This window comes from Benincasa hispida, chromosome 6 (genome assembly GCF_027475165.1).
Source record: "Benincasa hispida cultivar pf3 chromosome 6, pf3_genome.v1.1, whole genome shotgun sequence".
NCBI classification, from domain to species: domain Eukaryota; kingdom Viridiplantae; phylum Streptophyta; class Magnoliopsida; order Cucurbitales; family Cucurbitaceae; genus Benincasa; species Benincasa hispida.
The window spans coordinates 47,642,935-47,658,796 of NC_143483.1; the positions used below are offsets into that span (position 1 = coordinate 47,642,935).

At 33.9% G+C, this 15,862-nt stretch overlaps 1 protein-coding gene across 1 annotated transcript; it reads left to right on the forward strand.

Annotated features, from left to right (window-relative positions):
• Window positions 1-380: 380 nt before the first annotated feature.
• On the forward strand, window positions 381-10,228 carry LOC120080145 (importin subunit alpha-4). Its single transcript, XM_039034713.2, has 10 exons — window positions 381-1,028; window positions 1,704-1,800; window positions 1,886-1,977; window positions 2,082-2,213; window positions 6,547-6,732; window positions 6,839-7,002; window positions 7,314-7,392; window positions 7,612-7,740; window positions 7,996-8,123; window positions 9,521-10,228. The coding sequence occupies exons 1-10, from the start codon at window positions 810-812 to the stop codon at window positions 9,903-9,905; spliced, it is 1,611 nt and encodes a 536-aa protein (XP_038890641.1). The 5' UTR covers window positions 381-809; the 3' UTR covers window positions 9,906-10,228.
• The last annotated feature ends 5,634 nt before the right edge of the window (window positions 10,229-15,862 follow it).

The window sequence follows — 15,862 nt, forward strand, 5'->3', positions numbered from 1 at the left end:
TAGATTTTTAGTATGACTAACTTATTTGATGTCTAGTCATCAAAAAATATAAATCATCTCACTATTATGTTTAAAGGTTAATAGAAACAAAGAAATTGTTTATATACCTAATTTTTAAAGAATATAGAGGTGGTGGTGAACTAGGCTATCAAGAATTTGGAAGCCCTTGCGTTGATTATGAGCCTGTCAGATTTTTTGATTCAAGTTGGTGATTGTTCTTCTCAACCTATGATCGTTAATTGTTTGGTGGAGGAGATTGTCTCCTTTTCCGACTCCGGGTGTGTCTTTCAACTTTGGTTAGCTTCATTACCATACTTGATTTCTTTAAAAAAAACCTAAATTTTTAAAATAAAAACAAAAAATTAAACAGTTATTCAAGTAGGACCAGATTGGTAATTTTCTTGAAGATTTCTATCTTTTTCTAAAAAGAAAAAAAACTGAAGATTTCTATAGGTTTTGAGAACAGAAGAACTACAACAGAACGAGAGAGTAAAATGGGAAAGTTGGAAGAGAAGAAAACAAATTCAAAATCATTTTGACTGTAGAGCTGTTCCTGTTTCCTCCAAAGTCTCAACCAATCCATCATCCATTCATCAATCCATCCACCAAATTGCCAACCAGAGACTGCCCATTTCGCTCACAGCAAAGCAAAAGCCCGACCAACAGCTCAATCCCAATCCCAAACCCAAACCCACCAACTCCAGCCTCTCGAATCGCCCCCACACGCTCTGTCTTCCAACTTTCAGCCACCCCATTTCTCCTCCAGCACTTGCTTCCTCATTTAACAACAACCCACTTCACCGCCGGCAATGTCTCTCCGACCCACCACCCGAACCGATGTCCGCAAGAAGTCTTACAAGACCGGCGTCGATGCCGATGAGGCTAGGAGGAGAAGAGAGGATAATCTGGTCGAGATCAGGAAGAACAAGCGTGAGGATAACCTGCTTAAGAAGAGGAGGGAAGGACTTCTCTTGCATTCCCAGCAATTGCTTGATGCTGCTCAGAATGCTGCCGCCGCCGAGAAGCGCGTATGGGTTTTACTTGGTTCTTTTGTTTGGTGATTTCGATTGATTGGACTTGTTTTCGTCATTTTTTTTCATGTGGGGTTCTTTGATTTGCTTTATTCCTATTTGGGTTTCTGCGGAAATGGAGGATTTTTCTAGCAATTTGGATTCTGATTCGTAGGTTTTACCAAATCTGATTCTGGGTTTTGCTGACTAACTTCGTTGACCAATAGTTTTGAACCAGGGGGAAGTATTACTGGAAGTGATTTCCATGTTTAATTTTCAAAGAGAGCAATTTCTGTTTTATTTCCACGAGTCACTGTAGAATTGGGTTTCTATTATTTTGCACATTTGTGCCACTCTTTGGAAGAGAAGAGATACCCGAAACAAGGAAGAGGTAGAAAACCCAGAATGGGAACTTCCTTTTTTGAATCCTGCTGCATGTTCTCTCTCACTTTGCTCTAAATAATTTCGGCAGTATGTTTGAGTGTTGTATTGGTATACGTGTATTTGGATCTTGCCTGGTTTTGGATGTAATCTATTGGAAATTTGATTGTTATTCCATGATATGGAATCGTGTGTTGTGTATGCTTGCTAATCCAATAAAAGTTTCAGCTGTCCAGACAATGAAGATGAGCATAATTCTTTTGATCTGATTTATGTTTGATTGGTTACTTTGTTATTTCTTTGCAATTTCAGTTGGAGAGTATTCCTGTATTGGTACAAGGGGTGTGGTCTGCTGATACAGCAGGACAGCTTGAAGCTACTACTCAATTTAGAAAGCTATTATCTATTGGTAAGGGTGCTGTTGAAATAACTGAAAAATTTCCGTTCTGTTCTACATTCATTGTGGTTCAGTCTTGATTTGAACTCATGTGCAGAGCGTAGCCCTCCAATTGATGAAGTAATCAAAGCTGGTGTAGTTCCCAAGTTTGTGGAGTTTCTTGGAAGGCATGATCTACCCCAGTTGCAAGTTGGATTCCTTGAAACATTTTGTTCTCTTTTTTTTTTGTACCGTTTGGTTTTAATTGAATGGTTTGAAGACACCAATATGACTGATGATTTCAATGGATGCAGTTTGAAGCTGCATGGGCCTTGACCAATATTGCATCTGGAACATCAGAGCATACACGAGTTGTCATTGACCATGGTGCTGTCCCTATTTTTGTACAGCTTTTGAGCTCAGGCAGTGATGATGTCAGGGAGCAGGTTGACACAGATTCTTTCTTTTCAATCTTCTTTTTATTGATGGCAGTAACTTTTCATTAGGCATTGAGAACTGATAGTGTTTACACTAAAGGACGGCAAAGCTTTTCTGACTGATGGAGGTTATACATAAGCACGTAGTTCAGTTGGTGAAAACCTGTGAAGGGTAATAACTACGAAATAAGCTTGGTGGGAATGCGAATGTTCCATTTCTAGGCCAAAAGAATGAATGTAAATAATCTGTTTCTTTTTTTTTTTTTTTTTCTCGGTGACAGCCAATGATTTCACTATAATTGTGTTTTTCCGGTAGAATAGTCGTACTCATTTCCAGATTATGATATGCAAGGGTTTGCTCTAACATGTTTACTGAGGAGGGGCAGATCCATTTGAATTTGATTCCTATTACAATTGTTGCTCCAAGCCTCCAAGAAAGCCTAAAAAATCAACGTGAAGGACATGGTGATTCAGGTCTTCCTCTTGTTTTTAAGACATGCACCATTTTTGGGACAAACTCGTAGGTAGGAATTCTATCAGTAGTATTCAGTTTTTTCAAGCATTAGTGTCCACAAAAAGACACTTAACCTTGAGAAATTTTCTCCCCTATGCGCACTGTAGAAAGAGTGGGTACAAGGTGCAAGGTGATAAATATATATTTAATTCACAAGAGAAAATGATACTTGTTATCCACTGGGGCAATTTCCAGATTCTTTTATCATCCCTTGAAGAAGGATAGAAGGCATTAATATTTTCCGTAGCATTTAGTAAAACAAGGATCTCATTTATCTTTTGGTCAAATTCCAGCTCATGCTTATTAGTTCATTGCCCTCGCTATAGTTGAACATGCTCTTCTATTACTAGCAATGGCATGCGGATCAGGGAAGGAGCCAGAAACAAAGCTATTTTCCACCCAACAATCTCTGCACAGTCTAATCTTCTTCCCATTTTAGCCTTGGAGACTATAAAATGACTTCAGAAGATGCTGATTTTTTGTTATGAAATGCCCGAGGCATATAGTACTGGTCTTCATATCAGGAGAATACCAGCCTGATGGAGAGATCTGTATTTGCAATTTTTTAGTGATACCATGACCAGAGGGTGTGTCTTGTTCGTTTGGGTATCTCCATAGCCACTTCGAAGAGAGAGTTTGATTGTGATAAATTAAGTTACCAATTATCATTACCCAACTGCACCAATCATCAATAGGGAGCTTTACTGTATTTCAACTGACAAGGTGGTACCTTTAGCATTAGAATCATCATATCATACTGTAAAAAGTCTTTGAAGAGCTTCTTCCAAGGAAATAGGGATTTTGAAGACGGAAATATAATAAGTTGGAATACTGGAAATTACATGCTGAATTATGTGAATGTAAGGCCCCTAGTTAGGATAATATTGGGATTATTAGTATTAGTATTAATAAGGGCTTAATAGTAAATAGCTAGTAAATATGTAAGGGCTTTTAGTATAAACAGAGGGAGTGGGAGGGGAGAAGCGAGGAAACATTTTGTGGAATTTCCTAATTTGGAAATTTGGGAGAATCTAGCCCTCTCGAAAGGCTAGTGGTTATCTTCTTACTTTTCAATGATATTATAGCATATTCCAATATATTTCTATATTTGATTGTTCTTGAGTTTATTCCGTGTTCTTGAGTATTTTCTTGTTAAGAGGTACTCTAACCGTGAATTTACTCCTTTTTATAAAATTTTCAAAAAAAAAAAAAAAAACTCCCCCCTCTTAGTCTATTGTTTTTCCATTTGCTAAGTTTGTTCTTAGTCTTGCTTTCCCATTGGACTCCAAAACGCTTCAACAGTACATTTAGTGATGTAATAGGATAGGGATATTTTGGTAAAATCAAGTTAATCTTGGTTAATCCTTGATTAATTACATTTTAATTACCAATTTAGTTTTAATCTCTTTTAGTTATCCTTTTGGGACTCTACTAATTCTCTATAAATAGAAAAAGTCTTCTTGTATTAGGACACATTGGAGATTTCTCTCCTTTTAGCATTTAGGCTATATCAATTTAGTATCAGAGTTTCCAATCTGGGCCAAGCTGACTGTCGCTGGTGGAAGTCCGAGAAACTCTTGGCGATGCCGATCGCAAGAGGGAGCTTCGTGAGTTGTGCTCTTTACCAAACACACCTAACTAGGGGAACCTTTTAAATTCAAGAAAATTGAAAAGAATCTTGAAGAATCATCCAAGAATGGAATTTTATAGAAGATCTAGTGCATTTTGGGACAAAAATTACTATTTGTGCTATGAAGAACGACCAAGAAGGTTCAAAACATGTTAGAGAAAATTTAAGAATCAGTCCTACAACAATTTTGATGAAGAAACTTGTTCAAGAACACTCATTTTGCACATCAATCTCGAAGTATTGGAGGAAATGAATAAGGAAGCTAAGAAAATCCAACGGTTGTTGGGAGAGATGACTCAAAACGTGGAGCAACTTTCTGAACATTTGCTTCTTAAAAAAGAATTAATGCAAGAAAATAAAAAATCCATCCAATGGGATTGTGAAATCGGGCAAAAAACGAATGGAAAAAAAATCTACTGCAAAGATGATGACCAACCACACAAAAAGAAAATTGAAGAAATTGTTGACAGCAAGGTTAAAAAAATCAATGAGATTAACTCTGAGATTGCACAACATGAATCGGACGAGGAGGAACAATTGATTAATGCAAATGATGGTGGGACGTTGAAAGCAAAGACACGACAGAAGCATAAGAAAACAATACCCATGGGCGTCCTACTTCGAAAAGGTTCAATATCCTAATTGCAGTCAACCACAAAACAACGTGGAAGATGATATGTTCGAAATTGAAAAAAATTGGGTTTCTGAGTGGAATAGACGCCAACATACAAGAGGTTGAATTAAAAGTTGACGAAGGCAACTCATGTGAGGAAGAAGATGAAATTGACCTATTCATTGCACGACATAATTCAAATGATTTGACCCATTACCCAATTGACTTGACCTGCATTTGTTGCCAAAACATACCAAAAAAATAACATAAAGAATTTGCATCTTTCATTTTCTGCCCACGCCTAAAGATGACCAATTTTCAAATTTTCGATAAGGGTTTCACATTGTCAAAGGATTTATTTTCACCAATTGAGGATCATATAGCCAGAAGATTATTGTTTGAGATCTTAAAAAGGATATATAGGGAAAAGATAAATATACCATCTATTAATTGGATTGTTGGAGATCTTACAAAGGATATACACAGGGAAAAGATAAATATACCATCTATTAATTGGATTTGCAGGGAAAAGATAAATATTTCACCGATTAATTGGGCTCAAGAAATTTGGATGTTATTGATATTGGTTGTTCAAAGGTGTTTCCTTTTGAGTGGCTTACTTTTTTATTTTTACTTTCATTTCCGTTTTAAAACTTGAGGACGAGTTTCTTTAGGAGGGATAGAATACGATGTAATAGGATAGAGATATTTTGGTAAAATCAAGTTAATCTTGGTTAAACCTTGATTAATTACATTTTAATTATCAATTTAGTTTTAATCTCTTTTAGTTATCCTTTTGGGACTCTTGTAATGCTCTATAAATAGAGCGAGCCTCCTTGAATTAGGACACATTCTCATTAATAAAAAAACTCTTAATTTGGTTCTTGGAGATTTCTCTCCTTTTAGCATTTAGGCTACATCATTTAGATAAAGCATTAGCCTATTAGTTTTAGTGCTCTGAAAGGTATTGCCTTTGCCTCAACCTCACTACAGCTACAATTAAGCCCATTACTGATGATATAGTGAGATTCCCCTTCATTTCTAAAGTTATTTCAAAGAGGGCATGTATATTCATTAGATTTTTGAGTTTTTCTTTGCCATAGCCTGTAGTTTCTGAAAATGTGAGTGTTGTCAGTGAACTTGAGTGGGTTATGTGAAAGCCATTGTTACCAGTAGAGGAGAACCTTTGACCAAGGTCATTTTTGAAGCTTCAAATTTCCAATAAAAACCATCTTATTGATTTAAATTCTAATGTTTGTGTTGATTTTTATGATATAATAATATGAATGGAAGAATTACTGGAATAGCTATGATTGTGCTTCGTTTATCCTCAAAATATTGATTTCCATCCTTTCGGGAGCAGCGGATATACTCAGCCATAAACCTTTCATAAAGTTATTTCTGTCCAATTATGCTATGCCTTGAACTTGTTTCAAATTTCTATTAAACATTCTGCGTTACTGTAATGATGGCATGTTTGCCTTGATGGCACATTTTTTCACTTGTTATTGTTATTGTCTTTTTCTGGACTACACTACTATTGCTTGATTTGTTTTAATAATATCGTTTCCTTTTTCTTGCTCAGGCTGTGTGGGCCTTAGGTAATGTTGCTGGTGACTCTCCAAGTTGTAGAGATCTTGTTCTTAGCCACGGTGCCCTAGTGCCGTTACTTGGCCAACTAAATGAGCACTCAAAATTATCCATGTTGAGGAATGCAACATGGACTTTATCTAATTTCTGTCGTGGGAAGCCTCCAACTCCATTTGATCAGGTTTATATTTTGGTTGACCTTGTGGATTCAAGATCCAACTTTGAGTTTCTTCTAACATTACTTCTATTATTGTGGATGTTGTGTTGATTAACTTGCACTTACTCAGGTGAAACCTGCTTTACCAGTTCTAAGGCAACTGATTCACTTGAATGATGAAGAAGTTCTAACAGATGCCTGCTGGGCTCTCTCCTACCTTTCAGATGGCCCAAATGAAAAAATTCAGGCTGTAATAGAAGCAGGAGTTTGCCCAAGACTTGTGGAGCTTCTGCTGTAAGCTCCTATATCTTAAAGGATCTCAATTAAGCACACCTTAATCTTTGCATTTTTTTGATAACTGAGGTGTCAGCCTCTCCTTACCTGTTTATGGCGTACCTCAACAATCCTGAGGATGTTATGCTCACAATATATCGTAAAAGCACGGACTGCTAGCACATCTCAATGCCTTTTCTTATAATGATTACACATAATTTTTTCCCTTTCTTTCTTTCTTTTCTTTTCTTTTTTGTTTTTCCTTTTCCCCCTCCCCCCTTTTTTTCCTTTTTTTTCCCCATTTGTTACTAACCAGGATTTGTTTCTGTTAGACACCAATCACCATCAGTTCTGGTGCCAGCTCTTCGAACAGTCGGAAACATTGTTACTGGTGATGATGCTCAGACGCAGGTACCTGTTTATTTTTTTCTATTCGATGGTCTTTCCATTAGTTTAATTTCTCGATGTATTGATTTTACTAGAAAAAGACAGAAAAGTGGTGTTTGCCTCTTTTTTTTTGGGATTAATTTTGTTCTGTGAATCTGCTTTTTCTCTTCATCTTCTCTTTACTTCCCTTGTCAATTTCAATGATTTTTCTGTATGCTTCTTTTAACCTCCCTCCTTTTCCAGTTTGTGATTGACAACCAAGTTCTACCTAATCTCTATCAACTTCTCACTCAAAATCACAAGAAAAGCATCAAGAAAGAAGCTTGTTGGACAATCTCAAATATCACGGCTGGAAATAGAGCTCAGATACAGGTAGCAAATTGCCTTTTGTTATAGATTCTGCTTTTTGAAAGAAAGTGGGCCGAGTTCAGATAAAAAGGCAAGAAGGGCTTGTTAGTTTGCATTTTAAATTCTTCTGCAACCTTCGAAATTGACGGTTATTATCTGTTCTGTAACTTGGAAAAAATGTCAAGGAAACGTGGTTCTCCCCTTGTTTCTGGATACACCTATTATAAAAGTTTGAGGTGTCTGTTCAACATGATTATAACGTTGAATTGGTATGTACAGGCAGTTATTGAGGCAAATATTATCCTTCCTCTTGTTCATCTCCTCCAACATGCAGAATTTGACATCAAGAAGGAGGCCGGGTGGGCTATTTCCAATGCTACCTCAGGAGGATCTCATCAGCAAATTCAGTAAGAAATAGTTTACTAGTTCTTGGCGCTTTATGATTTGCAGTCCTATATAAACTATATGTGCCTTCTCTGAAAAACATAGCTTCCATTTAGAAAATTGAAAGAATACAATCAAACTTAAAAGAACAAGACCCCATCCAAAAAAAAAAAAAAAAACTAAACTATAACACTCAAAGAAATAATTGGCCTAAAGCATTAGTAACTTCTCTTAAAAGTTGAAGCTCAAATCTCCACAATTTGTTTACTTATAAAAAAATCTCCAATAGATAAGATATTGTTTAAATCACTTTTGTTAGGGTTCAAAATCACTAGAAAACATGTCCTTAATCGATTCGATTTTACACTTTTAGGCATGATTTTTTTATACCATCCAAATTGATTTTGAAGGATTAAAAATATATTTTAGAATGATTTTGGACACGATAAATATTTAAATCAATCATGTCCTAAGAGATAAATGATGATTATATAACTTCTTACCGCAAGGAAGGTGTTAAATCTTGCAAAAATCCAGATCTTTAAGTCGAATACTTTTGAAGTTCTTTCATTCATTTCAAGTCAAATGCTCAACAAAACGTCAAGAAATTCTACATACTGCCACAAAGTTCCTTGTACCAAGATAGTGGACGAAGCAAGATCTTCTTCATCATCTGGTGATAACCTTTTTTATAAGCCAAACATGCCTAACATCTCAAAAGAAAAATCATCAGAAATCAAATACGTAATGGAAAGTCCTCATAAGGTATGGTCCATACCCTCAAACGCATTTCCCTAGAGCGTGCAACAGCAGTGTATAATCTCTTGTCGTGGGGATTCTTTTTGTTCAGTTGCCTCCTTCCTCGCTGGAGAGAGCATTTTGTTCGGTCTGGTTCTACCCACCTTGGGTTGTATTGAGGGTATAGTGTTAGTTGTCGGTCCTAACTTTGTTGTTTTTACTAAGAGTGTTCCAATATAGCCCGGATTCCGCTGAATATAGTCAACAGTGTCAATCATTCCATATAAGAAGTGCCAAGGAAAAATTTTGATTTTCTTGTAAGTTGAAAGTCTAACCTTCCACGGAAAGGAGAATAAAGTGTTCGTGGAATGAGGACTAAATATGCCTGTTACTAATGTTAAATTGTTGATGAGCGCACCATATATTGTATCTTCTTTGGATCAAAAAATCATTTGAACCACCAGACTGACTAAATTTTATTTCTGGCTTGGTTTCTTTTAAATATTTAGAAAGATCGATTGAATTTCAGTTGCTCCTGGCCTAGTATGTTGTTAGGTTTCGCATTTCACAAATAACATCCTAGGCTTATCAGATTGCATGACATTGGTCATCGACTCATTATTTTAGCTATGTTTTTGCTGGAAAAAACTGTGGATTTAGCATAATCATTTATTTGATTCAGATTTCTGGTGACTCAAGGCTGCATCAAACCGCTCTGTGACCTTTTAACCTGTCCGGATCCGAGGATCGTGACAGTGTGCCTAGAGGGGCTTGATAACATACTCAAGGTTGGGGAGGCTGACAAGGACATGGGAATGAATGGAGGAATCAACATCTATGCACAAGCCATTGATGAGTGTGAAGGACTTGATAAGATCGAAAACTTGCAGAGTCACGACAACAATGAAATCTACGAGAAGGCGGTGAAGATGTTGGAGAGATACTGGGCAGAAGAAGATGAGGAGCAGGAGCAGAACCTACAGCAGAATGGAGATGTGAACCAACATGGCTTTGCATTTGGTGCAAACCAGCCAAATGTTCCTCCTGGTGGGTTCAAGTTTGGGTGAAAATGGGTAGCTTGTGAAACTGTTATATCAAAAGATTTGTAGGTCCCTTTGGTCTTGTTTCATTCTTGATTGGTTGATGTAGTGAAGGGTTCAACTTTTATGCCGTTTAGCTTGTTTGGTTCACAAGGGGTCAGGGTTTTTTATCTGGTCCATGATTGTTACTTCTATGGAGTTTTGCCCTTATTTTTTTTGGTCAGCCAAGCCTTATCTATGTCAAGCCTTTTTCCTTTCTTTTTAGTACTATATATATATTGCTTTTTTCAGAATCCAAAACTTAACTTTGTATTTACACAAAACATATATACATATTGGTCTTTTCTGCCTGTGGTTTCTACTTTATGCCAAATCAATATCCTACATTGGCTATAAAACAACACTACATATGTTCCTAGCTTCACTCATACCTGAGAAAATTAACAGTGATTTTGTTATTTTTGAAGAGATATTATAATGATTTGGGCGATTGTTCTCATGGTCAGAGAAAGTAGGTCAAGAACATTTATGGTCCCTTTGCCCAAAAAAGAGGAAAAAAAAATCATTTACGATCGGTAGACTTTCATAAAGCAATAATTTAGTACTGTCAAATGTGTAATAATTTAGTTCCAATACTTTGAAATTTGTAAGACTTAACTTTTATACTTTATAGAAAAAATTGTTTTCGATCAACTAATTAATCTACATAAATTTTACTAAATCTTAATAATATTATTCACAATAAGGACTAAAACGTTATAAATTGCAAAGTACATGGATCAAATTGATACTTATTCAAGTTTAAAAATTTAAATTATTAAAATTTTGAAAACATATGAACTAAATCGTTACCAACTCAAGTTTAGGGACTAAGTGTTTTTTAGCCAAGAATATACTGATAATTTCATTTATAAGGTCGAAGATTCAATTCTCTACCTATCCGATTATGTTATTATTTCATTTTTTTTGGGTATATATATAAAACTACATAAACATGTTTTTAGTGGAACTTTTTCCATCTCTAAAATTTAAAACAAACGAGAAAAAGAAGATGAGTTGTTGCACTAATTTGATTTATTTATTATTATTATTTACAATTGGTGAGAGTAGGCGTGTGCAGAGGTGGATCGGAATCAGTTTTCCAATCAAATTGTCATCGAACCAACTATGGTCGATTTAGTAAATGTTCAAACCGATCTCGATCGTTAAAAGTGGAAATCGGCTATCAGTTGATCGGTCGGTTTTATTCTTTGAAATTTTTTTTAAAAAAATTTTGGTTTGAATTTTTCCCAAACCAACATGGATCAAGTCCCTCCTCTTCTCCAACTGACTGCCTTCGGTTTGATTGATTTTGGTCAATCGACTCGATTTGTCGGTCTATCATCTCACCAGGTGGATGTAGGGGCATGCTTGGATTGACCTCTCTACAAAAAAATATTTGCTGACTAATAAATTGATTGTCAAATGTGCAATTAGAAGACTATAAAAAAATTATCTGTATTATATTAAAAGAGGCAACAAGGAGAGAATTTTTCTCTTCCCTTTTTACCCTTGAGAATTTCTATTTTGCCCTCACAATCCTTCATAATGTTTGTAATATATAGTTTTTGTTTTGCTTTCACCACATTTAATTGTACATATCTTCTAGAAGAAAGATATCACACCTTTTTGACTCGATACATCACTTCACATAATAACTAAAATTCATATAGACACATCCTTTCACGTTATAACTACAAAGTTTTTAGTCACATTCCTTTATATCATAACTATAAATTTTATATTCATTCCTTCACGTTGTAACTACAAATGTTTTAGAGTTTAAATTAAATATAAACCTTTTATGTTTTTCTTTCGCCCTACGTCTATTTTCAAAATGTCCCATGATCAAAAGAATTTTAAAATGATAGTATTGAAGTTTTTATTCTCTCTCTCTTTTTTTTAAAGGTATTATAATTAAAGTGTGGGGTGGAGGAATCGAACCTCTGACCTCAAGGTTGATAGTACAAGCACTTGAATTACGCTTATGTTGGCAAAGTTTTCATTCTCCATTTCAAGATAGTTGCATTCGTCCTCTGTATCTTCCTTTTGTTGGTTCTTTCTTTCGTAGATTTATGTTGCCATTGCCACCCTAAGCTCTTATTGGATAGTGAAGCCTCTAAGGAATTCCTTAGTACTCTTTCATTCCTAATGGAAACCAAGTGAGTCTCGCCCTCTTTAATTTTTTTTTTTTTTTTTTTTTCTTTTTAAAGAAAGAGAACATATAATGTTAAGTAAAAAAAGATTGAAAAGATGGAGAGATTTGAAGCAAAAGTTTCAATATATTATTCCACTAAAATTGAATACAGCTGGTATAATGAGGCATACATACAAAGATCTATACAAAAAAGGAAAATACACATGTCAACACGAGACTGAATAATGATCAACAACCAAACAAGATAAATCAAATACTACATAATTAACCACTAAATAGAGTAAAAAACAACTTTAATTCTATCGTTTAACATTAAGTTTGGATTTATAAGATATGCAGAGTGGGGGATTAAAAGAAATTTCTGCAGTTCTTTTTATTTATTTATTTTAATATACTAATATAAAAGGGGTTATGAGAGAGGAGAAACTTTATCATCCTATTTTTGTCATTCATCTTTAAATAAATATCTAATATATCATCAATTTTAATTATTTGTACATTTTCTTTTCATTTTTATGGGTTTTTTTTTTTCAAAAAAAAAAAAAGTCTTCTCTAAAGAAGAAAATATTATAAAAGGGACATCATTTCATTGGGTAGCAAAGAGAGGAGAGGGAAAAAAAACCACGTACAATCACACCGTGTATAATTAAAAACAACTGTATGTGATCCTTTTTGTTTTTCAAAATAATAAGTACCTTTTCGTTTTATTATTTTTTTAGGTTTTTTGTTTGTTTGTTTCTTTCCTTGTTTTTTATTTCAATTTTACACCTTTTTGGTTAACATAGTAAATTGTTGTATTTTTTTCCTCAAGATTAGGGTTTAATTCTGAACTTATGTGCACTTTTTTTTTTTTTAAATTAATTTTATTAAAATATATAATTTTTTCCGTCTCTAGAAATCACTCTATTTCGAGAAGTGCGCTAAATAATTATCGGTGACATAATAACATCAAATAATAAGTCATCTTATTTTGTCTATTTTTCTTATTAATTTTATTTTACAAATTTCATTTTAATTATATCTAAAGATGTCTAATTTCTCCACGGGGACGGGCCCCGTCCTAGGGCGGGGATTCCCCGATTAGGCAAGGAATGGGGGGAAAAAAATTTCTGTGAATTAAACGGGGACCAGGATGGAGAATGCATTCCCTGTCCCCACCCCCGCCCCATTCCCCGTCCCCGCCCCGATTAACTTCTACATATTTATTTAGTATAGTTATTTAATATTATATTATTATTATTATTATATAAATATTACATTTAAATTTCAAATTTGATTATTTATTGGTAAAGATAATGAATATGTTTAAACAGAATAATTAAATTTAGATTATATATGTGAATAATTTGATTTATATCTATTTCTTTCTATTAAAAAAATTAATTAGTTTTTTTGGCCAAAAATTGAGTAATTTTATCTTTAAATTCAAATTGTCATGTAAAAATTAACCATAATAAATAATTTAGTGATAAAGTTAATTATTTAATTACAATTTACTTATATTAGTGATTTAAATTAATTAGATTTTTACACAAAAAAAAAACTAATGGAAAAAATTACTTGCGGAGAACCCAATCCTCACGAATTCTCCGCGGGGAATCCCCACCCCGATCCCCAATGAAATGGGGAGCAAGGATGGGGATGGGGAATGACATCCCCGACCCTGCTCCGCCCCGTGGACATCTCTAATTATATTACATGTATTTTAATTTTATTCATATCACATCTACTTTGTACTTTTTTTTTTCTTTTTCTCTACTTTTATTCATCTCAGATATTTAAAATTTAAACTCAATTACAAGTATGTTCATTCAAAAATTTTATTTTTGCATTAGAAATTATGTCTCAAAATTTTCTATCACAATTTTGTTATTTATATTTTAATTTAAATGGAGAAGAAACAAATATATTTAACTTCACAATTTCAATCTTTATTTTAAAAAGTAGAATCATTATCCAATCAGGTTATATAAATTAGATTATCTTGGTTGTTTTCACATTTTAGTTTTATTGAACCAATGATTTAAAATTCTTTCATTTCTAAGTTAATAGATTCTTGAAAAAAACCATAATTACATGGTATAATTTTTAATAAATATATTGTACAATAAACAATAAACATAAAATTTTACATTTACAATAAATATGTATTTTTAGGTGCTTTCTTTTTTACTTTAGTTGATGACAATTATATACTAATTGAACTTAAAAGAAAAATAAACTCTCAATCCAAATTTAAATTTTATCATACATATTACAAATATGTTATGTCATGAACATTATAAACATTTTAAGCTACTTGTGTCGCACGTGTCTATAACTAGTATCGATTAGTTGAAGGATTATATGAACCTTCTGGCCTCTTTGTCTTTCCCTTACGGATAGAAAATACTCTAATTCTGTCTTTCTTTTTTGGAGGGCTCGTGAGATTTTGAATCCTCGTGATCTTTGCATTTTCACGTCCATTGCTTTTGTTCTTTGGCATAAACACAACATGCTGATTTTTGATAGTCACATCTCTCCTCAGTTTGATACGATATGATGGGATGTTTCGTTGGTTAAAGATTTTAATTGACATCTTGGTCAAGGTACCATACAGGTGGCTCAGGTTCCTTTGGTTAGGTGTAGAGGACTCCCATTGGTTAGCCCCTTTGCTTAATTATTTCATGATGAATTCCGATGCATTCTGGCTTGATAGGGACGTGGGTATTGGCACCATTGTTCATGATAAGAATGTTGATGTTCAATGGTATTTCTAAAACTCTTGAAACTAGCATCTCCTCTCTTTGGGTGGAGATTAAATCCAAAATCCTTTGGTAACTCATGGTGGGAAATGCTAGACATGCGAATGAGGTTCAGACTTTCGTTGATGCTATTCATGATATTCATATGAGTGAGTCTATTCTTGGTTTTCTTTGGGCAAGCCGTTGATACAACTCTGTTGCTCATCATTTAGCTTTCCACGCTCGCAAATTTAGACTTTCTACTTAGTGGCTTGAAGACCACCATCTGTGGGCGGATTCTGTTATTCGTCCCGATTTTCTTTTTTTTTTATGTCTTTGTGTTTGTCTGTTTACTAAAAAAATAATAAAAAAAAATTGAAGGATTATATGATGAAATGATTTAATGTAAATTAGAACATTTAGTGACATACAAATGTTGAAGTAATAAAAAAATTACTAGACACAATTAAATGTTTAAAGACAAATTAAAATCTTTTAAAATAGGTTGTATTACCAAAAAAAAAAGGTTGTCGAACTTCTCTTTTTGTTACAATATTGCCATTGATACTTCAAAAACATTTCAAAACTATCATTAAATTACAAATTCATTTCAACATGGAATGAAAATCAAGAATAAAAAAGAGTATGATAATGATTTGAAACGATTTGACAATATTTGAATCTCAATTGATGTTTTAAGTCAACATTATATCAATTCAATTCTTAACTTTTATCGGACATTCAAATTGACTTTTTAAAACTATATAACATCAAGCGTCAACTCACAATCATGCAATTCTTGGTTTCTGCTTTTTAATTAACATTTTTAGTAGAGAAAGTTGAATCATAGACCTTGTAGTCGCAATCAGATTCATTAAGACATTATAACTCAAAACTGTATCATCTACCCATTTTTTAAAAACTAAGGGGTGTTTGGCATGTAGAGTTGAGTTGGTAATTATTGTAGGAGGAGAATAATTTGAAGAGTTGATGCAAATAACGAGGTATGTGAGTTAACGCGAATAACAAGATGAAAAAATGTGAGTTAACACAAATAACGAGAT

Excerpts from the sequence above, each read along its gene's own strand:
- LOC120080145 (XM_039034713.2), top strand. The coding sequence starts at position 810 with ATGTCTCTCCGACCCACCACCCGAACCGATGTCCGCAAGAAGTCTTAC. Across the intron at positions 1,029-1,703 it reads CTGCCGCCGCCGAGAAGCGC|TTGGAGAGTATTCCTGTATT; the intron begins GTATGGGTTTTA and ends TTGCAATTTCAG. Across the intron at positions 7,741-7,995 it reads GAAATAGAGCTCAGATACAG|GCAGTTATTGAGGCAAATAT; the intron begins GTAGCAAATTGC and ends TGGTATGTACAG.